The sequence below is a fragment of the Anomaloglossus baeobatrachus genome, chromosome 4 (assembly GCF_048569485.1).
Source record: "Anomaloglossus baeobatrachus isolate aAnoBae1 chromosome 4, aAnoBae1.hap1, whole genome shotgun sequence".
Lineage (NCBI taxonomy): Eukaryota > Metazoa > Chordata > Amphibia > Anura > Aromobatidae > Anomaloglossus > Anomaloglossus baeobatrachus.
This window is the reverse complement of record NC_134356.1, coordinates 523545113-523570704: the sequence shown is the minus strand read 5'-3', so window position 1 is coordinate 523570704 and position 25592 is coordinate 523545113. Positions and strand designations below refer to the sequence as shown.

Here is a 25592-nt window from a genome sequence, read left to right as displayed (position 1 = left end):
TATAGGTGGACAGACATGTCTTGGTAGGTTTGCAGTTGTGCCATACTCCTTCTATTGTTGGATGATGGATTGAAAAGCATCCATACTTTCTTCTTCCCATCATTCTGGTACAGGTTTGATCTTAGTTTCATCTGTACAAATAATGCTTTTCCAGAACTTAGCTGGCTTCTCTACATTTTTTGGGGCATAGTCTAATCTGGTCTGTTTTTAAGGCTGATCAATGATTTGCACCTTGTGGTGAACCCTCTGTATTGCTCTCATGAAGTATTTTCTTTATGATAGACTTAGATATTAAAACACCTACTTCCCAGAGAGTGTTCTTCACTCGTGTGAATGTTGTGAAGGGATTTTTCTTCACCATGGAAAGGATTCTACTATCATTCACCACTGTTGTCTTCCATGGACCTCCATGCTGTTTTGAGCTCCCAAGTTCACCAGTGCACGTTTGTTTTATGCAGAATGTACCAAACTGTTGATTTGGCCACTCCTAACATTTCTGCTATGTCTCTGATGGATTTCTTCTTTTTTTTTTTTGAGCCTAATGTTGGTCTGTTTCTCTTTCATTAGTCATTTTTGCAACCTATTACCACTAAAACAAGTTGGCCACGATTCTGCAGTTTTCACGCCGGTTTTGAGGGGGATTGTTGGAGTCAGACGCTCCTAATTCATGAAGATGTGCCCGCATTTTAATAAATCAGGAGATATTGGAGGAGTGGCATGCGCTTTCATGCTCCATCAAAAACTGGAGTAAGGTTTTTGGAGTAAGGTATGCCACAGCTTTTCATGAAGTAGATGAGCCCCCATCGAACCGTTGTCCCAGCTGCACCCATTTTGTTGGAGCTGGGCTAAACTTGTGTGGAAACACCTATAGTCGCAACACTTTTGCAGAACTCTAAATTTCACAATTTTTTTTTAACTTTTCAAAGCTTTTAAGACAGAATTTTGGAATAATTGTTTTCATGAATTGGATTTGCTATGTTGAAAACACAAGATGTATCAATACATAAAGAGCCACAACTTCATACAAGTTTTTGGTTTTTTTTTCATTTTATTATGATCCGTATCAATATTGAAATTCATAAATTAGTTTACAGTGGTTATTGCTAGAAAACACAAAATGGCATGTTTACCAATTCTGAAGTGCCCCTGCCTCAGTTACGTGGGAACAAGGCTCCAGGCCTATGTTACACCTGGAATGAGGATCAGTAAATGATTTAGCAGCAGGTGGCATATTGCTCCCAGGGCTGTGCTTACTTCATTTTCAGCTCCCATTCCTGCAGTTTACCTGCTGTGCTGTATCATTAACAAACATAAATATCAAATATCCTTCAATTAATTAGTAAAGTTATGGAATTTTAGTCTTTTTTGATGAGCCGCCTCTTCTGAGAGATGTACGGTCCTCTCTAGGAATGACAAGAAAAATTAAGGTTGTTGAGGGCACATTTCCCTACCTTTGGATTCTATTAGGCGATATGCATCGCATTACAAGGTTTCTATACTCTTTCACCGCAATGGCTTTGCACTAAGCTGGGAAATATTAATCTATGAGAAGGTTACAAAGCATCTATCTTCATAAAATGACCCAGTGATTGTGCCTTGTGAACATTCTGAGCTGCTGTAAGGCACGGACAGGAGCGACCGATTGGTCCCTTCTCCCAACATTAGCAGTATGGTACTATACCTGATATTGTATCCACTTGTGTATTGATATTATTTGCTGTAAACCCTGATCCCAAAGCCCAAAATGAATTGGCAGTGAACAAAATATTGCATGTTTCCTTGTTTATAAGCTACACATATATTGCAAAATATGTCTAAAAGTTAAAGAGGTTTTCCACTATTAATGTGACCCCTTTTCTTTTATCCTAACTCTCTCTAACTAACACTTTCCTAATATACTTCTGTTATCTACTCTGCTCCTGTAAGCTTATCTCTAACAAGCTCACTGGTGGGGGCTGCGAGGAGGGTGAAGTGTGATCTGGCCACTCATAGAGACGTAGCCCCGCCCCACCAGTGACGTGCCTTGCTCTGTTGGTCCGATTCCGGTCTGCAGCCAGAACAATAAAACCTACAACAACAATAAAGGTATTTACAAACCTGTTAGAGAGCAGAGTAGATAGCATCAGTATAGTAGGAAAGAGTTAGTTAGGGAGAGTAAAGGCCCCGTCACACTAAGCAACATCGCTAGCAACATCGCTGCTAACGAACAACTTTTGTGACGTAACAGCGATGTTGCTAGTGATGTCGCTGTGTGTGACATCCAGCAACAACCCGGCCCCTGCTGTGAGGTCGTTGGTTGTTGCTGAATGTCCTGGGCCATTTTTTAGTTGTTGCTGTCCCGCTGTGAAGCACAGATCGCTGTGTGTGACAGCGAGACAGCAACAACTAAATGTGCAGGCAGCAGGAGCCGGCTTCTGCTGAGGCTGGTAACCAATGTAAACATCGGGTAACCAAGAAGCCCTGTCCTTGGTTACCCGATATTTACCTTTGTTACCAGCCTCCGCCGCTCTCACTGTCAGTGCCGGCTCCTGCTCTGTGCACATGTAGCTGCAGGACACATCGGGTTAATTAACCCCCTGTGTGCTGTAGCTAGGAGAGCAAGGAGCCAGCGCTAAGCAGTGTGCGCTGCTCCCTGCTCTGTGCACATTTAGCTGCAGCACACATCGGGTAATTAACCCCCTGTGTGCTGTAACTAGGAGAGCAGGGAGCCAGCGCTAAGCATTGTGCGCTGCTCCCTGCTCTGTGCACATTTAGCTGCAGCACACATCGGGTAATTAACCCGATGTGTGCTGTAACTAGGAGAGCAGGGAGCCAGCGCTAAGCATTGTGCGCTGCTCCCTGCTCTGTGCACATTTAGCTGCAGCACACATCGGGTAATTAACCCCCTGTGTGCTGTAACTAGGAGAGCAGGGAGCCAGCGCTAAGCATTGTGCGCTGCTCCCTGCTCTGTGCACATTTAGCTGCAGCACACATCGGGTAATTAACCCGATGTGTGCTGTAACTAGGAGAGCAGGGAGCCAGCGCTAAGCATTGTGCGCTGCTCCCTGCTCTGTGCACATTTAGCTGCAGCACACATCGGGTAATTAACCCGATGTGTGCTGTAACTAGGAGAGCAGGGAGCCAGGGCTCAGTGTGCGCTGCTCCCTGTTCTCTGCACGTGTAGCTCCGTGCACTGGTAACCAAGGTAAATATCGGGTTGGTTACCCGATATTTACCTTAGTTACCAAGCGCAGCATCTTCCACGCGGCGCTGGGGGTTGGTCACTGGTTGCTGGTGAGCTCACCAGCAACTCGTGTAGCCACGCTCCAGCGATCCCTGCAAGGTCAGGTTGCTGGTGGGATCGCTGGAGCGTCGCAGTGTGACATCTCACCAGCAACCTCCTAGCAACTTACCAGCGATCCCCATCGTTGTTGGGATCGCTGGTAAGTTGCTTAGTGTGACTGGACCTTAAGGATAAAAGAAAGGGGGTCACATTCATAGTGGAAAACCTCTTTAACCTTTACTTTAAAGGGAACCTGTTACTTGAGTCATGATTTTGGCACAATTGCTGCCAAAGAAATCATAGATTGAAGAGCTAGTTGGACACTTTATTTTACTTGCTTTGACAGCGCAATTACTTCCACATCGCTTTACAGGCATCATCACTGTCACCATTGGGGCTCACAATTTCCTATTAGTATGTTTTTGGAGTCTGTGATGAAAATGGAGTTCCTGGAGGAAACCCACAGAAACACGGGGAGAACATATAAACTCCTTGCAGATGTTATTCTCGTGCTAACCACTGAGCCACTGGGGACTACAGGCAAAGATGAGACTTGCCTGATGCTTTCTCAGCTGGCTTCTCCTTGCACTGCACCAGGTGATTGACAGGTCTCTCCTGATGTACACACATGGAGGAAACCTGTCTATCAGCCAGAGCAGTACGAGAAGAAGTCAGCCAAGAATGTGCTGGACCTGCTTATAGTCCTGACAAGATCTTTAAACCGCGGTTTGGCCAGCATGATTTGAGAGACAGTTTCCCTTTTGACATTATTCTTCATATTAAATTATTGTAAAAAAATGGGTACATTTAAAAATGTAAGATAAAAGTAAAAACTTTTTTTATAATTGGTAATCAACATAAATGAGAGATTGTAAGATACAGATTAAAGTGGATCTATTGTTAGATTTCCAAATACTAATTTCCATACAACATTAAATATTGCTCTGATGACCTTACTTTGAATATCCATGTCAGAATGGCTGTACAATCCACCTAGCCTCATTGACAGCTCCTCAGTATCTCTGCTGCTTCTGAATCTCGGCCCACCTACTGTGACTGACAGCCACTTAGTGTCTTTGCTCCTCTGCTTCTGAATCTCTATCCACCCAGTGTGATTGACAGCCCCTCAGTGTCTCTCCTTCTCTGCTGCTGAATCTCCATCCACCCAGTGTGATTGACAGCCCCTCAGTGTCTCTCCTCTTTGCTGTTGCTGAGATCTCACACTGCTCAGTGCATGCTGCAGCTGTCAGTCAGGCTGGGTGGGTGGAGACTGAATACATGAGCTCTTCTATTCTATAGTCGGTCTATTAAGATGCTAATTTTAATATCAGGATTATACAGCCATTTGGACATGGATTTAAGAGAGCTATTTAATAATGTATGCAGTTCACATTACATAATCTGACAACAGAGGCACTTACAATAGGTTAAATAGGTTACACTGTCAGTAGCCTTTAGTGGCTGCATAAAACTCTTTTAAATAGTTTATGTGAACTCAATTTGGTCTTCTCAATATTTTAAGTGACCACCAGGGTCCAGGAGATAGCTAGCACAACAGAAACGTGTATGCAGCCCCTTATCACATCTCTGTAGTGAACCCTCGCCATTATCATTTCATGCATTTCACTAAGCTTCTTTTGTGCTTTTTACGCTTTGGTCGTTTACAAAACAAGATTTGAAACAATGAAAGAATGAAATACTGCGTCCTACCATTTCCAGTTTGTTAACATTGTGCTATGTAGAGGATAAAATGCATAATTGATGCAATACAAAAACATCAATTATGCAATTTCTTAGCACTAAGTAACAGTATTTTACTTAGTACAGTGTAAGCGGGTGGGCTTTATATGCTGTGCCGTTTAGCACTGTTGGCTAAACACGTATGTCGTAGATTCTTAGAGCAGATTCTCTACATTCATCTGACAGGTGTGCATCCAATAGCTTACTGTGACAGAATTAATGGAAATGTTGTCCTCATAAAGCTGCTGATTGTCATATCGAGAAATATGTATCCTTTGTTTATAGTGAGCGGAGTAACATCCATTGTCAATCCGCCCCCGCATCATCCTCACACATTGCCTTCTAAAGGTCTGTGCTCCTCGTGTCTGGCATCTGCTGTCATTCTTGCGGTTACACCTTTGTTCCTTTGCTGAATATTGTTTCCCAGGCTTCTCTGGAACATAGGAAGAATAAGATGCTTCCCAATCCACGTGTGACTCAGCATGTTGTAGAAAGCTGTCTTATTGAGTCTGTAGTAATAGATAAAATCTACAATCATCAAGGAAAGGATCAGTAGTCCATAGAAGCCAATGCCGAGCAGAGGAAGAGGACTCCTACAAAACGACAAACAAATCAATGACCTCAGATGGAAATATGTCTGATCACAGTTCTGTGTTCTACACAGTACAACATATTACCGTATTTTCCGGATTATAAGAAGCACTTTTCCTCCCAAAAATTTGGGAGGAAAATGAGGGATGGGTCTCAATCTGAATGTAGGTTACCGGGGGGTGGTGGAGAGGGGTCACAGGAGGCAAGGGCAATGCTGCGCTGCTCAGTGCCTGGGCTGTGGGCGCGGCTCTGTGTGGCACACAGCGCTGTTCTGTTCAGTTCTGTGTGGCAGGCAGTGAGGTTCTGTGCAGCGGGCAGTCAAGCACGGGCCATTCTGAAGATGTCGGCGGTGAGGGCTTCAAATAATGTCTCCCAGAGTCGGCGTGTGCGCAGATGGAGCGCTAGACTCAAGCTCACATCAGCATACGCGCCGCATTCCATTCATTGACGTCCCAGCAGCGGACTTAAGAAAAATGGCGCCTGCAGGTGGCGCATGCGCAGATGAGATCTCGGATTGTCATTGAGCTGATAACACAATCTGCACACGCGCCAACTGCGGCCTCCATTTCTTTGAAGCCTGCAGCACCATCTTCAAAATGGTCTGTGCCTCACCTTCCGCAGCGAGCACAAGCACAGAACAGCGCCCGCTGCCCCAGCACAGAGCAGCGCCCGCTGCCCCAGCACAGAACAGCGCCCGCTGCCCCAGCACAGAGCAGCGCCCGCTGCCCCAGCACGGAATAGCGCCCGCAGTCCCAGGACAGAGCAGGGCCCACAGCCCCAGCACAGCGTTTCAGAATGCAGTCAGCATCTGGGCTCTCCTATGCACCGCCTGCAGCATCGCCGTACTCCAGCACCGCCACTACCTCCTGTGACCTCTGCTGCCATCCCCCCTTCCCCAGTAAGACACTACTGGCTTAAAAAACGAACCCCATATTTTTTTTTTACTTTATTTTTCTCCAAATTTGGGGTGTCTCTTATAATCCAGTGCGTCTTGTAAAACGAAAAATACAGTAATTTGCTGTTATGTTTTCATGTTCACACTTTACTGGATGTTCTTATGACAAATACCAATGGTGCCCAACTTCATGGGTCACAGTCACATATGGATATCTGCCTGCTGCTACTATAGAGCATATCTAATGCATGCCAGGATTTCTTTAGTATTACAGTTCACATAAATTAATATCTTACGTAAAATTAACTTTCAAATAACCTCAAATCAATTTTCAAATATATTTATAAACACAAAAGTCAATTTATATATATGAATATATATATAAACTGGCTGTGAAATCTACTTTCTTTCAACAGGGGTTGTCCACTACTTTGATACTGACAAGCTATCCTTAGGATAGGTCATCTACAGTCATGGCCAAAAGTTTTGAGAATGCTACAAATATTTATTTTTACAAAGTCTACTGCTTACGTTTTTTTAATGGCAATTTGCATATACTCCAGAATGTCATAAAGAGTGATCAACTTAACAGCAATTACTTGCAAAGTCAATATTGGCTAAGAAAATGAACTTTAACCCCCAAAACATATTTCAACATCATTGCATTTCCGCCTTAAAAGGAGCAGCTAACATTGTTTTAGTGATTGTTCCATTAACACAGGTGTGGGTGTTGATGAGGACAGGGCTGGCGATCAATCAGTCATGATTAAGTAAGAATGACACCACTGGACACTTTAAAAGGAGGCTGGTGCTTGGTATCATTGTTTCTCTTCAGTTAACCATGGTTATCTCTAAAGAAACACGTGCAGCCATCATTGCTCTGCACAAAAATGGCCTAACAGGGAAGAGTATCGCAGCTACAAAGATTGCACCTCAGTCAACAATCTATCGCATCATCAAGAACTTCAAGGAGAGAGCTTCCATTGTTGCCAAAAAGGCTCCAGGGCGCCCAAGAAGGACCAGCAAACGCCAGGACCGTATCTTAAAACTGTTTCAGCTGCGGGATCAGACTACCAGCAGTGCCGAGCTAGCTCAGCAATGGCAGCAGGCTAGTGTGAGTGCTTCTGCACGCACTGTGAGGCGGAGACTGCTTGAGCAAGGCCTGGTTTCAAGGAGGGCAGCAAAGAAGCCACTGCTCTTCAGAAAAAACATCAGGGACCGACTGATATTCTGCAAAAGGTACAGGGAGTGGACTGCTGAGGACTGGGGTAAAGTCATTTTCTCAGATGAATCCCCTTTTCGATTGTTTGGGACATCTGGAAAACAGCTTATTAGGAGAAGGAGAGGTGAGCGCTACCACTAGTCTTGTCTCATGCCAACTGTTAAGCATCCTGAAACGATTCATGTGTGGGGTTGCTTCTCAGCCAAGGGAATCGGCTCACTCACAGTCTTGCCTAAAAACACAGCCATGAATAAAGAATGGTACCAGAATGTCCTCCAAGAGCAACTTCTCCCAACTGTCCAAGAGCAGTTTGGCGCCGAACAATGCCTTTTCCAGCATGATGGAGCACCTAGCCATAAAGCAAAGGTGATCACTAAATGGCTCATGGAACAAAACATAGAGATTTTGGGTCCATGGCCTGGAAACTCCCCAGATCTTAATCCCATTGAGAACTTGTGGGCAATCATCAAGAAACGGGTGGACAAACAAAAACCAACAAATTCTGGCAAAATGCAAGCATTGCTTATGCAAGAATGGACAGCTATCAGTCAGGATTTGGTCCAGAAGTTGATTGAGAGCATGCCAGGGAGAATTGCAGAGGTCCTGAAGAAGACGGGTCAACATTGCAAATATTGACTTGCTGCATTAACTCATTCTAACTGTCAATATAACCTTTTGGTACTCATAATATGATTGCAATTATATTTCTGTATGTGATGTAAACATCAGACAAACACAATTAAAAACCAGAGGGCAATAGATCATGCGAAAATATAATTTTGGTGTCATTCTCAAATCTTTTGGCCATGACTGTATATCAGATTGGTGGGGATCAGACACCTGACACCCACACAATCAACTGTTACCTGCAGTAATCTATTTATATTGCTGATCCTCAAAAAAAGACTTTGGAGGCTACAAATCATCACTGGCGTATTTTTGAGAGTCTTGTAGATGATCAAATATAAGGGAATCTGTTCAACGACCTCTCTTATCCCTCGGCTGATCGTGATGGCCATTTGTCTTTTTTTGTCAACCATACCATGTAATTACTTAAAGGGGTGGTTCACTACTCTGCAATAGTGGCCACATCTATGTAAAACTGATAGGCTTTTTCTAAATACCTTGATCAGCCAATTCTGCCTGTGAGCGGCGCTATTGCGGTCCTCTCATCCCCATGAACTGACCATCCCCAGGCTCTGTGACCTCTAGGATCCACTGATGTCAGGTTCCGTTAACCTGACACCACCGAGGCTGGCCCCAGTTTTTTTGAGTTATTGGGCTGTGGGCAGCATTTCACCGCTGGTCACAGCGCAGCATCTCACGCGCACTCTCCTTCACTGCAGAGTGCCGCAAGCAGGAGCGGTGCTGGGCTGTGATGACCTTTGAAATGCCACCCACATCCCAGTCACTCAGGGAGATTGGGGCTGGCCGCGGTGATGTCAGGTCAACTGGAAGTTGACGTGACATCACCGGATCCCAGAAGTCATGGAGTACGGGGGTCACTTAATGGGATGAGCGGACCTTGAGAGCGCTGCTCAGAGACAGAATTGGCTGATCAAGGTATTTAGAAAAAGCCTTCCCTATCAGTTTTACATAGATGTGGTCACTATTGCAGAATAGTCAACTACCCCTTTAACCATGTACTATACATTATTTGATTTGATTTTTTTTCAACAATTGCGGTTGTGAAAGCAGTTTCAGACCACCTATCTGCACCTAATATGCTCATTTTGTGAGCCTGGAGCCTTTGACACCAAGGCCCTGCTGGCAAAACCTCAAGTTGTCACATTGCCTATACTGGCCTATGTATATTGCAGATTACATCTCCACTATAGTTACTTTACAATCACCCCAGAATGTAATGGTGTATTCTGGACATACCTGTAGATGTACGTGGCGAGTTTCTCTGACAGGTTTACTTTCATCACGGATTCAAACTCGTCTTGCATACAGCAGTACTTCAAGGATTCGTTTCCCGGCCAGCAGCAGTACATATGTTCTTGGGAGTCACTTAGTCGTGGACAGTGAAAACCTGAATGATACACGTCACCCCGCCCCGGGTAACCCTCACAAGTGCGCACATTAACAGTCGAAGCTAGAAGACAGATGAAGATTGGTTATTACTCAAAGGTACTTAATTAAGACCCACTATCATTATATTGGTATTCTTTCATTGATTTAGCCTTTAGTAAAGGTCACAAGTTATTATACTAATTGTATAGACAGCATTTAATGGGGATCCATCTATCTACTTCTAGTTTGTATCTTATCTATTTTTTATTTCTTCTATGGACCTCTGCCATTTTCTCATTTTCTGTGGAAACAAGTGCTGCATTTTTTTTCCGCTATGCTACAAATATTACTCATCACTTTAACCAAAATGCTATTGATGTGAATCACGCATTGCTTAAAATTTTTTGGCCTTTTAGTAACAGAAGTTTTTTATTGTTTTTTTTTAGTTTACTACCAGTTAAATATCAGTAATGAATGTTCAGTGGATGCGATTACTTACGGGTCACTGTCTTCTGCTATTTCCAGCATCGCTATGGTCCTGTCCTGGATTACGTGATTGCAGCTGTGTCTTCTATGTGACCATAAGTCACTTTCTCAATGTCTGTAAAGGGTGCTTGACAAGCTGCGACATCGCTAGCGATTGCTAGTGTCGCGGGCGGGGAGGGCGCTGCGCTCACCATGCTCGGGTCCGGCGCTGCGGCTGGCTGCTCGGTGGCTCGAGCGGTGGGCCGGATCCGGGGACTCGAGCGGCGCTCCTCGCCCGTGAGTGAAAGGGGGTAGTGTGGTTTGGGGGATTTGGTCCGTGACGCCACCCACGGTTTGTGGTGAGGTTGGGGCACCACCGCTGCTGTTGACGGGGATCCCGGGAGCGATGGCAGGGAGCAGCTGGGATGTTTCTCTCCCCTCCGTGGGTAGGGGGGTTGGTGGTCCCGGGGCCCGGTGAGGTGACGGGGAGGCCGGGTCGGGCACGGTGCAGGGTCGCTTGTACTCCGCAGCGCGGTGCCGGATGGCACGGTAGTACTCACTGAGCCACAATTGAATGCAAAGTTTTTGGTAAAACAAACGTCTGGATGGACGGGTCCCGCAGCCAGCTGCAGTGTTTTTCCCCTGACCCCGGGTTGGTATTGTGAGTCCTGTTACTGTGCTCCGGTTTCCAGCTGGTTCCCCGGTTCGGTACCGGAAGGGCCACCACCCTGTCCCGGCTACCTACGGTTCCACCAAGACTATCTTCCCAGCTCCCGCAGACGGCCACTACCGTCTGCCTGGCTGGCTACACGAGGGCCCTAGGCTCCAACCTAGGCCCCAGTCTGCGTCTGCCTCTCTGCAGACTTCCTCTCTCTTCCTCTGCCTGGACTTGTCTGCCCTTGTTTCCTGCCTCAGGCCAGCTAGACTCCTCGGTGGGCGTGCCTATCTGCTTAACTCCGCCCACCTGGTGTGTCTGTCTGAACCCGAGGGAAGAAATCAGGTCTCACTGGGGATGACTGCTGTGAACTGCTGGGGGTGGGGGTGTGTGTGTGTTGTTACCTGTGATGACCTGGCTAGTCCAGGGCGCCACACTAGCGATTGCTAGCGATGTTGAGCACGATAGCACCCGCCCCCGTCGTTCGTGCGACATTTGGTGCTCGCTGCCGTAGCGAACATTATCGCTACGGCAGCGTCACACGCACATACCTTGTTAGCGTCGTCGCTGTGACCGCCGAACAATCCCTCCCTCAAGGGGGAGGTGCGTTTGGCGTCATAGTGACGTCAATGCGGCGTCACTAAGAGGCCGGCCAATAGAATAGGACGGGCGGAGATGAGCGATTGCTAGCGATGTTGAGCACGATAGCACCCGCCCCCGTCGTTCGTGCGACATTTGGTGCTCGCTGCCGTAGCGAACATTATCGCTACGGCAGCGTCACACGCACATACCTTGTTAGCGTCGTCGCTGTGACCGCCGAACAATCCCTCCCTCAAGGGGGAGGTGCGTTCGGCGTCATAGTGACGTCAATGCGGCGTCACTAAGCGGCCGGCCAATAGAATAGGACGGGCGGAGATGAGCGGGACGTAACATCCCACCCACCTGCTTCCTTCCGCATTGCCAGTGGACTCAGGTAAGGAGATGTTCGTTGTTCCTGCGGTGTCACACATAGCGATGTGTGATACCGCAGGAACGACGAACAACATCGTACCTGTAGCAGCAGCGATATTAAGGAAAAGAGCGACGTGTCAACGATCACCGTTTTTGAACGATTTTGCGATCGTTGATCGTCGTTCCTTGGTGTCACACGCTGCGATGTCGCTACCGGCGCCGGATATGCGTCACTAATGATGTGACCCCGACGATATATCGGTAGCGATGTCGCAGCGTGTAAAGCACCCTTTAGACTCAGAACAAGACTTTCATAGACTTGCAGTCAGAGAGGAACTGTGCATGGTATGAGGCAGCCAGTCACAACTGCAGTAACATGCCGGGAGAAAACTGATTGGTAAGTAATTTAATGCATGAACTGTACTTTCATTACTGATATTAATTGATAACATGAAATAAAAACCCCCACTGGAATGGGACTTTAAATGTTCCCAATAACTTATATGCACTCTGTACAGATCTTTTTCACTGGATGTCTTTATAAAAGATTTGTTCAGAATTACGCTTCCTAGTTGCAGGAAATGGGGTAAAAAGAACCATTAATTACATGGTATATCGTCCTACACTCCTTCCCTACCATTGCTGTGGTCCCTGAAAATCCTATGCAATGATATGTTACCTCCAATAATCACATTTCCACCACAACCAGGCATTGGCCTCAGCTGTCACTTGGAAGCATTACCGAGTAAAAGCTTAGGAATTACAAATCTTTAACCTGTAGCTTCCTCTTTTTCAAAAGCCCAAAAGTAATTTGACAATTATCTCTAAAGCTCTTTAATTGGCTGCAAGGGCTGTTCCCTTGCTAATCCATCATCAATTAAGCAGGAAACGTTCTGGAGCTGATTCTAGGTATGGCATTTGCAGTTGGAATCTGTTGCTGTGAACCCATAAGATGCGGTCAAAGAAGCTCTTAATGGAAAAGAAACAGACCACCATTAGGCTGGAAAAAAGAAATCCATCAGAAAGAAAGCGGAAATGTTAGGCGTGACCAAATCAACAGATTGCTATATTCACAAAGTCCTGGACGTCTATGGAAGATAACAGTGGTGGATGATTGCAGGCAGAATCCTTTTCATGGTGAAGGAAAACCCCTTAACACCCTTCACCTATGTGAAGAGCACTGTCCAGAAAGTAGGTGTTTCAGTATCTAAGCCTATCATAAAGAGAAGACTTCATGAGAGCAAATACAGAGGGTTCACCACAAGGTGCAAACCATAAACCTTAAAAACAAAAAGGCCAGATTAGACTTTGCAAAAAAAAAATCTAAAGAAGCCAGTTTAGTTCTAGAAAAGCAATCTTTAGACAGACGAAACTAAGATTAACCTGTAACCAGAATGATGGGAAGAGCAAAGTATGAAGAAACCTTGGAACGGCTCATGATCCAAAGCATCCAAAACATACCACATCCTCCGTAAAATATGGTGGGAGCAGTGCATGCATGGCTTCCACTGGCATTGGGTCACTAGTATAGATTGATGATGTGACTGAAGACAGAAGCAGCCAGATGAATTCTGAAGTGTTCAGGGTGATACTTTCTGCTTAGATTCAACCAAATTAAGCAAGGTTGATTGACTGACACTTCACAGTAGAGAAGGATAATGGTCCAAAAAAAAACTACAAAAGTAATCCAGGAGTTTTTTTGTAAGGTAAAAAAGGGAAATATTCTCCAGTGGCTGAGTCAATCAATAGATCTCAAGCCTATAGAGAATTAATTTCAAATGCTTAAGACAACGCTTAAGGCAGAAAGACCCACAAACAAGCAACAACTGAAGTCAGCTGCAGTAAAGACCTTTTGGGTTCGAGACCTGGACACCCATTCTTCAGTGCGAACCCTGAACTTTAAGCTGGTGTCACACACAGCGACAACGACAACGACGTCGCTGCTACGTCACCATTTTCTGTGACGTTGCAGCGACGTCCCGTCGCTGTCGCTGTGTGTGACATCCAGCAACGACCTGGCCCCTGCTGTGAGGTCGCCGGTCGTTGCTGAATGTCCAGCTTCATTTTTTGGTCGTCACTCTCCCGCTGTGACACACACATCGCTGTGTGTGACAGTGAGAGAGCGACGAAATGAAGCGAGCAGGGAGCAGGAGCCGGCGTCTGGCAGCTGCGGTAAGCTGTAACCAGCGTAAACATCGGGTAACCAAGGGAAGACCTTTCCCTGGTTACCCGATATTTACCTTCGTTACCAGCCTCCGCTCTTGCTGCCAGCGCCGGCTCCTGCTCTGTGCACATGTGGCTGCAGTACACATCAGGTAATTAACCCGATGTATACTGTAGCAAGGAGAGCAAGGAGCCAGCGCTAAGCAGTGCGCGCGGCTCCCTGCTCTCTGCACTGTGACATGTAGCTGCAGCACACATCGGGTTAATTAACCCGATGTGTATTGTACCTAGGAGAGCAAGGAGCCAGCGCTAAGCGCGGCTCCCTGCTCTCTGCACTTTGACATGTAGCTGCAGCACACATCGGGTTAATTAATCCGATGTATACTGTACCTAGGAGAGCAAGGAGCCAGCGCTAAGCGCGGCTCCCTGCTCTCTGCACATGTAGCACAGCGACGTTATGATCGCTGCTTCTGCTGTGTTTGACAGCTAAGCAGCGATCATAACAGCGACTTACAAGGTCGCTGTTATGTCACCGAAAAAGGTGACGTAACAGCGACGTCGTTGTCGCTGTCGCTTAGTGTGAACCCAGCTTTACAGTTCGGGTTCGCTCATCTCTATTCTATACCAGATTAGAGAGAACAAGAAATTAGAAATAAAGCCTATTAAGGAAAATACTTGTGAAAATGCTGTATACATATCATATAATGGCCATGAATAGTATTATTGTATTATTCTCTAGGTTTTGACAGTCAGGATAACCTATTCCAAAAAGGTACCTGAAATGACAGTATTAAGTGTTTCCTTATGAGTGATTATCAAGATGGATTAAGCCTAATCCAGTTTTAGGCTAATAATGATGCTGTTTAGAACAGTCTGTACTCTTCATGTGGACACATTGGAGCAGATTATCAATGTTTCACATAACTATCATGTGTTCAAAGAGGTGGAAGTGGAAGTAAAAGTCAGAGAGCTCACACAGCCGGCCAAATATATATAAATCATGTACATTGTAATCAGACACAACTATTGGTATAGTAATGATGCCATATTTGTCTATTAATGGTTTTCAAGAAGTAATAAGGCTGTAAGTTGCCATCTAGCTAATAACTCCAATCGCTGGGCATCGAAAAGGGGCTACACATCTACACAGCAGGCCAATACACGTACATGTAAGAGACGCTAAAGCTCACATTGCTCATGCGTCACCATTGCTATTGTTCTGTTCCCAATAATTAGAGGTCTGGTGCCATAACGTGTTGCCCTTAATCCCCATTGTGTCCCAATGACCTGAACCATGGACCTCCAACTCTGCATCACCGTATAGAACCGTGCTCCACAGATAGATTCATGAATATCACAATTACTGCTCTGTTCTTCTCAACCATTAGATTTAAGCTAATTTGAGATCAAAAGCAGGGCATTTTTCTCATCATCTTTAAATGAATGTGACTGGCAATCCAAAACTGCATGGTGCAATGTAGAAAGGGAAATTCTCATTTATAAGCTGAATATAAAATACATGCAGATTCTCAGTGCCATTTCTAAAGTGAAAATCTTTAGAACAGTTATAAAGAAACAAGTAAGACTGAATATTGGTACATTTATATACTTCGGTCACCATTACGGAAATTTCCGAGACACTCCATAGAGGCTTGTCAATATTCCCCATGTTTACATGCCAACAATGTTAGCACAATCAGGCTAATTTGGATCACATCCGGAGATAATTGCTACAGTACATGATCTGTGGTGACTGTTCTCAGTTTCCGATAATCACTGCTGTTGGAGTGGAAATGAATTTGACATGAATGACCCCACATTGCTAAACCCCTATCATGTCTATTAAGGAATACTATGCATTTTAACGTAAAACCGCTCCATGTTACCACTAAAAGATGGACCTGTTTAGGTTTTGAGTCGAATACGTTTTATCACATGTGGCCTTGGGTCTGTTTTTACGAAAACAACTCTGTATATTTTACAAAACAGCCACTTCTATTGTATCTGCTCCTATATCCACATGTATTTAATTAATAAAAATGACAGAGAGGAACCTGGTAACAAAGATTGGAGAAGATGTTTTATGATTTTCTTACAATGGTGACAGCTGACAGCCAGATACAGGCAATAATGTAAGGATAAGGAGAAATCAAATTGAAGAAGGCTAAGGACTGTGTGCCCACAATGCGTATTTGGTGAGTGTTTGTAGGAGGTGGTCGAGTCCCCTACAATGTAAAGGTTAATGTATTATGTGCTGTAAATGTGTTAACCATTTGTATTAGTCAGTCATTGCAGAGTGGAGCATGTTATGTAGGATGTAGTGTGAAGTAAAGGTTTAGGATGTCATTTTTAAGAATTAATGTAAAGCATAGGAATGTTATGTGGATAGATTTTGTTAGTAATAGAAACAGTTGTCAGGTTCAGCTCACTGGGGGGTGGAACTAGTGTTGAGCAGAGAGTCACGTCCTGGTAATAGAGAAAGCTGATAGTAGTACTGCACGAGAGTTTGAAGACTAAAGACGCCGGTCAGGGAGCCAGAGGGATCCTTGTAAGGTCCGGAGCCTACAGCTCACCTGAACGGGCTTAGAGAGTCAAACGACTAAAGAGCCATCAGGTCAAAGAAGTGGACAGCGGTGAGACTAGTGTGGGGGAACGGAGGCACAGGCCCGGCAGCTTGCAGAAGGGAGGTCTAAGATAGTGGGGATAGGCCGAGAGGGAGTACCCCAAAGAACAAATATAGCAGAATCGTAGGAGTGATGCCATGTCTCTAATATCAGTGAGAAGTAACATAAACTATTCAAGTTATGGTTGCCAAAAGATCTCCTGTGTCAAGTTTTTCACTACTGTGTCTACGATGGGAATCAGCTCTGGGGTGATGGACACCACCTTGAAGAGAATAGTAAATGCCATACACCCCGCCCTAAGTGATCCACACACACAGACTCTTTTTGGTGTCGGAGTGCAGAGCCCCCATGGCCTGGTGTCCATACCTTCCTACAAATTTTTGATACTATTAAATTAGTTTGGATGTATTTTTATCTAGTTTTGTTTCACGTTGTGGTTTATGACTTTTTTTGATACGTCATATTTTAAAAAAAGCTATTTTGTTTTTGATATGTCGTAGAATTTGGCTTTGAGAAAACTTTATTAACACAGAAATCTGTGAATTATATGTTTTATTAACTGCGTATTTTCCAAAACTAATGCAATGCTAGAAGGAAAATCTACACTTAAAACTTAGTAGCAGATAGGATGTAGGGGAATTAAAAATCCAACATAGTCGGTGTTATCAAATAGGTCGATTGAAGAAATTTAATTTTATATATCAATGATGTTCATGGAAAAACTACTATCCTAACCACTGGCAGACACAGAAAAGGGCCCCTGTGCAAGAAGAATATTTGGGCCCTTTGAAGGCCAAGAGTTCATAAAAGTGCACCTGCTTTGGAAGTAGAAATGGGCCCCCTTAAATCTTGGGCTCCAGTGCGGCCGCACAGGTTGCACCAATGATAAGTCCACCCCTGATACTAAGGGTTTGATATCAAAATATGGAACGCCCTTCCCCATCACATACATAAGACAAAAGTCAGTTGAAGCCACAATTTTGGACCAGCCAACACTTTTATGTGTTTGGGACTCCTGATTCTCCCCAAAACATAATTTCATGGGAAAGAAGGATCAGGAATGGTGAAATGTAATGCCGATACTTTTCCTTAAAGGGAGATACGCCATGGTCACAGGTATCTTGGGGACAAGGGTGTCCGGCTGTAGCTTTACTCGCCTATCAATAGTAAAACACACAGACACTCACCTTAATCGCGCATGCATGTGCATTGGAGGATATCAGGAAGAATAGCTGTCTGGTACTGATGATGTATGGCCAGCTTTAGACAATACACATCATGGTAGAGGCATTGAAGATCTTATACACAAAGGAGAACCCACCTGTTATAGACTGCAGGAAGCACCTTATAGTATCCCCCAAACATCTCACAGTAACCTGAGTAGTCCCATCACCGCTGAGACCTGCTGTGGCCTTCAGTACCCAATTAATAGAAATGAATTTCCTTATCTGAACATATTCACAGGTAATTTATAGAGAGCACCGGCCAGGGTATTATATCATTAATTAGTAGCTATGCTTATGCCTTGCTAATGAACAGCCCATCCCTCATTATCTTTATTATGGAAAAAATACCTTAGTCTGCAAAGACTAATTATTAAATGATATTAAAAGGAAGCAAACACCGCAGGCATATAATAGCGTGTGTCCTGGACCTGCCATGTGACTGATGTACTGACAAGGTATACATAGGTCTGGCATAGATTTACATAATTACAGAAAATATATAGAACAGTTAAGCACACAATAAGCAAACAGCAATTAGTGTCCTTCCCCCAGTGCGGCTCCCTGTAGGGTCATACAGTTCTAGCAGATATTGAAAGAAAATGTATCAGCAGGATTTAAAGGGGGTTTCCACTTTCAAAGAGTATAACTCTAGAGGCTCAGGAAGGCAAAAAGACCCCTAAGCTGTTACTCAATTTTTCCTGCTCTGCCTCCTGCCGCTGCTTGGGTGATTGTGTACAAGCTGCAGTAGTGATGTCATATTAACAGCTTTGCAGCCAATATATTAGTACAGGAGCTTGTGGCACCTCCATTGGGAGGGCCTCTGAGCTCAGTGATTGTCTGCAGTGCTGTAAACATGATGTCACCCTTGCAGCTTGTACACAGTTACAGGAGAAGCCGTGAGAGGCAGTGCTGCGCCCCAGGAGAGTGACAGCTCAGTCTCATTTTATACCTTCTTAAGCCTTGATAGTTTAACTCCGAAATTCCCCAACAGAACTTTATCAGCCTCCTAGAAAAGCTTCCTATCATGCCCTTATTACAGAAAAGCAATTTTGCAACATATGTATTTTCTCATTGATGAGCATCAAATATAAAGTATATTGACTAGTCACAGAGGCTGCACCTCATCCAGAAACGGAGAAGCAGTAATCACGCCCAAAGATCTGAGACAGATTCCTCAGCAAGTCCCCGCCCAACTCCCCCGAAGTATCATTCATGTATGTGAACTGTGGGATCCGTGTGCAAAATCAGGAATATGATCGTCAGTTTCCGACTGCATCCCCGAGAAGACAGCTCACACACGAGTGACATTTCAAGCAATGGGGAGGAGGCAATCAGGGACTTCTCAGACATCATTCATGCCTCTTCGTCTGTTCCTGGATGAGATGCAGCCCCTGTGACTAATCAGGCAATTTTATATGATGTGTGGTGATATTAGACTATGGCCCTGATTCATCAAAGTTTGTATGCCAGAAAACCGGCGTAAAAAGCTTTGAAAAGTTTCATCATTTTTGATCAACGTGAGGTTGCACAAAAATTGTGCGACTTTTCTTCTTTTCTCTTTTTTTTTTGCTCAGCTTCAACATTGGGGCAAGATAGGGGCCTGGCAACCCCGGATCCTCAAATTTATGATAAGCGATGGTGATGTTCTTTACGCCACAAATCTTATTCAAGTCTCTGACTGTGGTGTGGTGAGGCACACATGGAGTCGCACACCACTAACCAACTCGCCTACTCCATTAAGTGGTGCTCCTCCTAATGAACCCGGTGCCTTGCACTCCTCACCACCTCCTCAAAACCATCATGAAAAATACTAGTCTTGGTAAATCGGGGCCTATGGGTTTTATTGCAAAACAAATTACTTAGTCTATTTGCTATACAAGCATAATAGGAAGCTGTTCTAGGAGGCTGATCCTGCGCTGGTGGTGGGAACCAACTAGAAGGATTCTCATATATAAAGTAAAGCCAGTGCTTTAATGACGCTAGGATGCTGAATGTAAACATAGCTTTTGCACTGAGATTGGAGGTTTATTTCAGAAATATGTGCAAGTAAAGTTCCAGCAATGCACTGATATTTGATTGACAGGTGCAACAGGAAGGTAATATGTGGGTCGGGTCTTGCTATTTATTTCCGCCTCTGTCTGTCTATTCTGAAATAAACGTCTATGACAGCGACAGGAGGAGGAAGGCCAGGCAGACAGGGGCGGGAATAGATAGCAAGACCTGACCCACATATTTCCTTCCTGTTGCACCTGTCAATCAAAGAGTAGTGCATTGCTGGAACTTTACTTGCACATATTTCTGAAATAAACATCCAATCTCATAACAAAAGCTATGCTTACATTCAGCATCCTAGCACCAGTATAGCACTGGCTTTACTTTATATATGAAAATCCTGATGGCTGGTTCCCTAAGTCTCTTTTTCTCCTACAGTCACCCCGATTATTCCTCCCTAGAGCCTCTTCTTGTCTCAGTCTTCTAACCAAAAGAAAGTGAGAAGGCAAGTTAAATAACATCTCAGCATTACAGCTACGTATGACGTCAAAGATCTGAATACATGGGGGTACGAAACCAGATCTGATAATGGCAGAACCAGCGTCAGCGATTCTCTTGTGTAGTCAAATTGTAAAAAATGTTTCAGTACAAAGAGGAGGAGGGAAATCAGCAGATACCTTTCCAGAGATAATTGAGGAGCAGCACAGTCAAGCGAAGCAGGTTAGCTGAATGCAGCCCCTTCATCTTCTCAGGAGTTCCTGTGTGCTGTGGACATTGTTTGCCAGAGCAGTGGGGTGGGAAGAGAGATACAAAGAAACCGCAAGCAACATTATCTTTTGCATCCATTACCTGTGACAATAAACAGAGAACAAATGCCATTAAGGCTTGCCACATGAGCAAATACATTTTATTGTTCCAGTCCAATTAGTTCCTCTTTTAAAAGCAATAGTCTGTTAGAACTCTTCTGGGCGCCTTTTATTCCAGCAGCATTAGTTACCTGGCAGTTCACCATTCAGGGATTACAGTACATTTCATTCTGGTACATGAGTGATCTACCGCTGGGCAGCACACAATCCGCTTATAGAAAGAGGGCGGCATCTAACGCATGTCTGTCTGTCCATCTAACAATCTCTCTGTAAGTCTGTCAGTCTACTTAATTATAAACACATCAATGTTTATATGTTTGTATCTATCTATCCCTCTATCTATGTATCTATCCCTCTATCTACCTATCATGTATCTATCTATCCCTCTATCTACCTATCATGTATCTATCTATCCCTCTATCTATCCTTTCATCTATCTATCTATCTATCTATCTATCTATCTATCTATTATCTATCTATCCCTCTATCTACCCATTTATCTATCCATGTATCTATCCGTCTATCATGTATTGATCTATCTACCTACCCATTTATCTATCCCTCTATCTATTCATCTATCTATCTATCTATCTATCTATCTATCTATCCATTTATCTATCATCTATCTATCCCTCTATCTTTCTATTTATCTATCGTATATCTATCCATCTATTATCTATCTATCTAAATTTTTGCCTAACGGCATTGGATGTGCAGTCCATGTCTTTTTCTCCAGCTATGTTGCATTACATGGTCTGTCCCACTTCTGTTTTTTTGTTTTACTTGAACCAGCACTCCTCCCATTTGGCACAGGCGTATTTAGGCTATGTTCACACAGGGCATCTTTTGCTGTATATTTGGTGCATTTTTGAGGTCACAAAGATGCACCTATATGCCTGAATTTCCTTCCTCCAGCAAAGTCTATGAGATTTCTATTTTGCTGTCCACACTGTGCATCTTTTTTTGGCTGCATCTTGGCTGCGTTTTTGGAGATGCAGCATGTCAATTCTTTTTGCGTTTTTACTGCGTTTTTGAGCCCTTCCAGTAAATAGATTTGAATTAAAAAACGCATTGGGTAAAACGCGGTGAAAATGCTTTCTGTTTTTGATGCGTTTTAAGATGCAGTCAATATGCACTGACAAAAAGATGCCGCGTGTGACCATAAGGAGGGGTTCTGCCTTTTTGCTCTCAGTTCACATGCTGGGAGCTTGTGGAAGGTGAGTTGGCCAGTTCCATTCACAGGGTCCTGGTGCTGTGTGGTGGCCATTGTTGTGGTGGTTTTGTGTCAGTGGGGCAGTGTGGACTGGAGTCATGGGGGCTCAGCCTTGCAGCATGGGCGCTATGAGGTATGGCGATGGTTAGCACGCTGCGCCACACCTTTAACTCCTTCATCACTGGGCGATTTTCCGTTTTTCAGGGTTTTTTGCTCCCCTTCTTCCAAGAGCCGTAACTTTTTTATTTTTCTGTCAATCTTGCCATATAAGGGCTTTTTTTTTTGCGGGACAAATTGTACTTTAAAAAAACCCATAAGTTTTACCATATAGTGTGCTGAAAAACGCCAAAAAAATTCCAAGTGCAAAAAAAGCAAAAAAGTGCAATTGCATGATTGTTTTGGGGATATCTTATTCACCGTGTTCTCTATATGGTAAAACTGATGTGTCACTGTGATTCCTCAATTTGGTACGGTTTTGTAGACACCAAATATGTATAGGGTTACTTTTATCTAAGAGGTTAAAAAAAAATCAGAAGTTTGTCCAAAAAAAGTGGTGCACTTTCTGCGCCATGTTCTGCGACCCATAGCGTTCTAATTTTTTGCGATCTGGGGCTCAGTGAAATTTTGGCATTTTGGAATTTTTTTGCCGCTACGCCATTTACTGATCAGGTTAATCGATTTTAAATGTTGATAGATCGGGCGTTTCTGAACGTGGCGATATCAAATGTGTGTATATTTTTTAATCTTTTAATTTGGGGGGGTGAACTTTGAACTTTTATTTTTTTTTATTTTTTTTTAAAACTTTCTTTCTTTACTTTTTTTATTTACTAGTTCCCCTAGGGGATTATAAGGATCAGCAGTCTGATCACTCATTCATTTCTCTTGATCAGAGCTGCACAGCTCAGATCATGAGAAATGCTCATCTTCTGTAACAGCCAGCTCTCTGCCAGCTGTTACAGGAAGTGAGTCATAATAGCACAGGAGTCATAACATGACCCTGTGCTATCATGACAACCATCGGCTCTCTGTGATCACGATGAGGGGCTTCCGATGGTAAGTGCGCGTTACTTGCTCCAGGCCTTTAAATCACGCTGCCACATTTTGACTGTGCAATTTAAGAGGTTAACAGGCGCGGATCCACCTGCACCTGCGAGACACACGTCTGTTGTACTAATCAGCAAACATGTGCAGGGATCGCCGCAGGCTAACCGCAACAGCTGGCAGTGATTACCCCTTCATGATTTAGGACGTATGGGTACGTCCTCAGTCATGAAGGCGTTAAGGCTTCAAATAGATTAGGGACCCACTCAGAGGTTCGCCGTGACATGACATTGGTCTTCACACCGTGTAATCAGAATGTTAAACCAAGAACCTCATGATCAGATATATAAATATTAGATCAATGTATGATGTTTGGATGTGCAATTCATGTATTTTTCTACAGCTATGGCATATCTATCTATCTATTTATCTATCATATGTCTGTCCATCATGGGAGGGAGATTTCATATGGGTAGCCATACCCCTTTTCCAATAATGGTTACTCTGAAGGGCGGCATGGTGGCTCAGTGGTTAGCACTGCAGTCTTGCAGCGCTGGGGTCCTGGGTTCAAATCCCACCAAGGACAACATCTGCAAGGAGTTTGTATGTTCTCCCTGTGTTTGCGTGGGTTTCCTCCGGGTACTCCGGTTTCCTCCCACACTCGAAAGACATACAGTTAGGAACTCTAGATTGTGAGCCCCCATGGGGACAATGTTGCCAATGTATGTAAAGCGCTGTGGAATTAATAGCGCTATATAAATGAATAAAATTATATAAATTAAGTTAAATTATTTTGAACATTAGCATATATATATATATATATATATATATATATATATATATATATATATTAGTTTTCATGATTGACCTTTATTTACACAAATGATGTTCTCTTTATAAATACGGTATTTTATAAATATTTGCACATGCATTTTTATCTGATACATATCAAGATGTGTGTATGTATTGTGGTATTTTTATCACATTGATTTGATTCCTGTTCAGGTCATGTAAATGACTAATACTTAAAAAATGCCTTTTTTGTCTCATATTTATACACCATCCAGATACGCACCTGTCCACATTGTAAGGGTATGTGCGCACGTTGCTTTTTACCTGCTTTTTACCTGCTTTTTTGCTGCTTTTTCTTCTGCGCTGTTTAATGGCAAAATGGTTGTGTTCTGCTTTTCAAGCAAAGTCTATGGGAATTTGGGTTTCTTGTCCGCACTATGCAGTTCAAACTGCAGCCTTTTTGTTGCAGAACTTTGGTCAAAAACTCAGCTTTGCACTGCAAAACCCAAATGGCAAAAACAATTGACATGTCAATTGTTTTTGCCATTTGGGTTTTGCACTGCAAAGCTGAGTTTTTGACCAAAGTTCTGCAACAAAAAGGCTGCAGTTTGAACTGCATAGTGCGGACAAGAAACCCAAATTCCCATAGACTTTGCTTGAAAAGCAGAACACAACCATTTTGCCATTAAACAGCGCAGAAGAAAAAGCAGCAAAAAAGCAGGTAAAAAGCAGGTAAAAAGCAACGTGCGCACATACCCTAAAGGTGCTGCCAGTACGGATTGAACTCAGGTTAGTACCAGCGTGGGAAACCAGCAAGGGAAGCCCTGTTTCATTCTGTTTTTTTCTATTGTATAATGCATATAAACAGGGAGTGGTGCTCTGTTTGCTGGATTTGCACCCCAGCTCCTGGCCGCTTCATTAGCCTCCTTTTTGTTCACCAGCTGATCTTGTAGGTTTTTAAAACCCAGAAAAGATGCAGTGTAGATAGAGTAGGACCCAGCAAAGGAGGGTGTCGTGAAGTGGCGCTGGGCTGGCCATTATAATATTCCAAATGCCTCCATTTATGTTATAAGGTAGAATTTATTTTGTTTTTTTCACAGTGTGTGGTTGGTCTTTTTTGTCTCATATTTATACACCATCCAGATACGCACCTGTTCACATTGTAAAGGTGCTGCCAGTACGGTTTGAACTCAGGTTAGTACCAGCGTGGGAAACCAGCAAGGAAACTCCTGTTTCATTCTGATTTTTTCTATTGTATAATATATATATATATATATATATATATATATATATATATATATATATATATATATATATATATATATATATATATATATATATATATATATATATATATATACTAGCTGCACTACCCGGCTTCGCCCGGGTTAATAACTGCTGTTAACAAAATAGAATGTATTAAGAAAAATGTATTCTGCACACAAAAACCACAAAATAAATAGATAGAAATGTAATTATTAAATTGTTGCCTATATTAAACAATCAGAGCTCAGATTAATTAACTGTAGCAAAATAGAAGCTAAGCTGTGATTGGTTGCTATTGTCAGCCTGCTAAATCTCCAGGCAACAGAAAGCCCCCCCACCCGACAGTATATATTAGCTCACACACACATATAGACAGGTCATGTGACTGACAGCTGCCGTATTTCCTATATGGTACATTTGTTGTTCTTGTAGTTTGGCTGCTTATTAATCAGATTTTTATTTTTGAAGGATAATACCAGACTTGTGTGTGTTTAGGGCAATTATGTGGTGAGGTTGGTGTATGTGTGGTGAGATGTGTGCTGAGGGTGGTATATGTGCTCAAGTGCGTGGTAGTGTGTGGTGCATTTTGTGTGTGTGTGTTCATATCCCCGA

The 25592-nt window shown here is 43.6% G+C and overlaps 1 protein-coding gene across 4 annotated transcripts in view; it reads right to left on the bottom strand.

Moving 5' to 3' along the window:
• Positions 1 to 1043: 1043 nt before the first annotated feature.
• LOC142303969 (protein shisa-like-1a) overlaps positions 1044 to 25592 on the bottom strand; it is a 42493-nt gene continuing 17944 nt past the window's right edge. For 2 of the 4 annotated variants that reach the window (XM_075345894.1, XM_075345893.1), the window contains exons 2-4: positions 20480 to 20651; positions 9595 to 9808; positions 1044 to 5595 (exon numbers count right to left, since the gene is read on the bottom strand). In XM_075345894.1, coding sequence (XP_075202009.1) covers positions 5331 to 5595; positions 9595 to 9808; positions 20480 to 20648 — 648 coding nt within the window. In that variant the 5' untranslated portion in view covers positions 20649 to 20651 and the 3' untranslated portion in view covers positions 1044 to 5330. The remainder of the gene's footprint in view (positions 5596 to 9594; positions 9809 to 20479; positions 20652 to 25592) is intronic. The other 2 variants (XM_075345896.1, XM_075345895.1) reach the window with 1 other exon arrangement.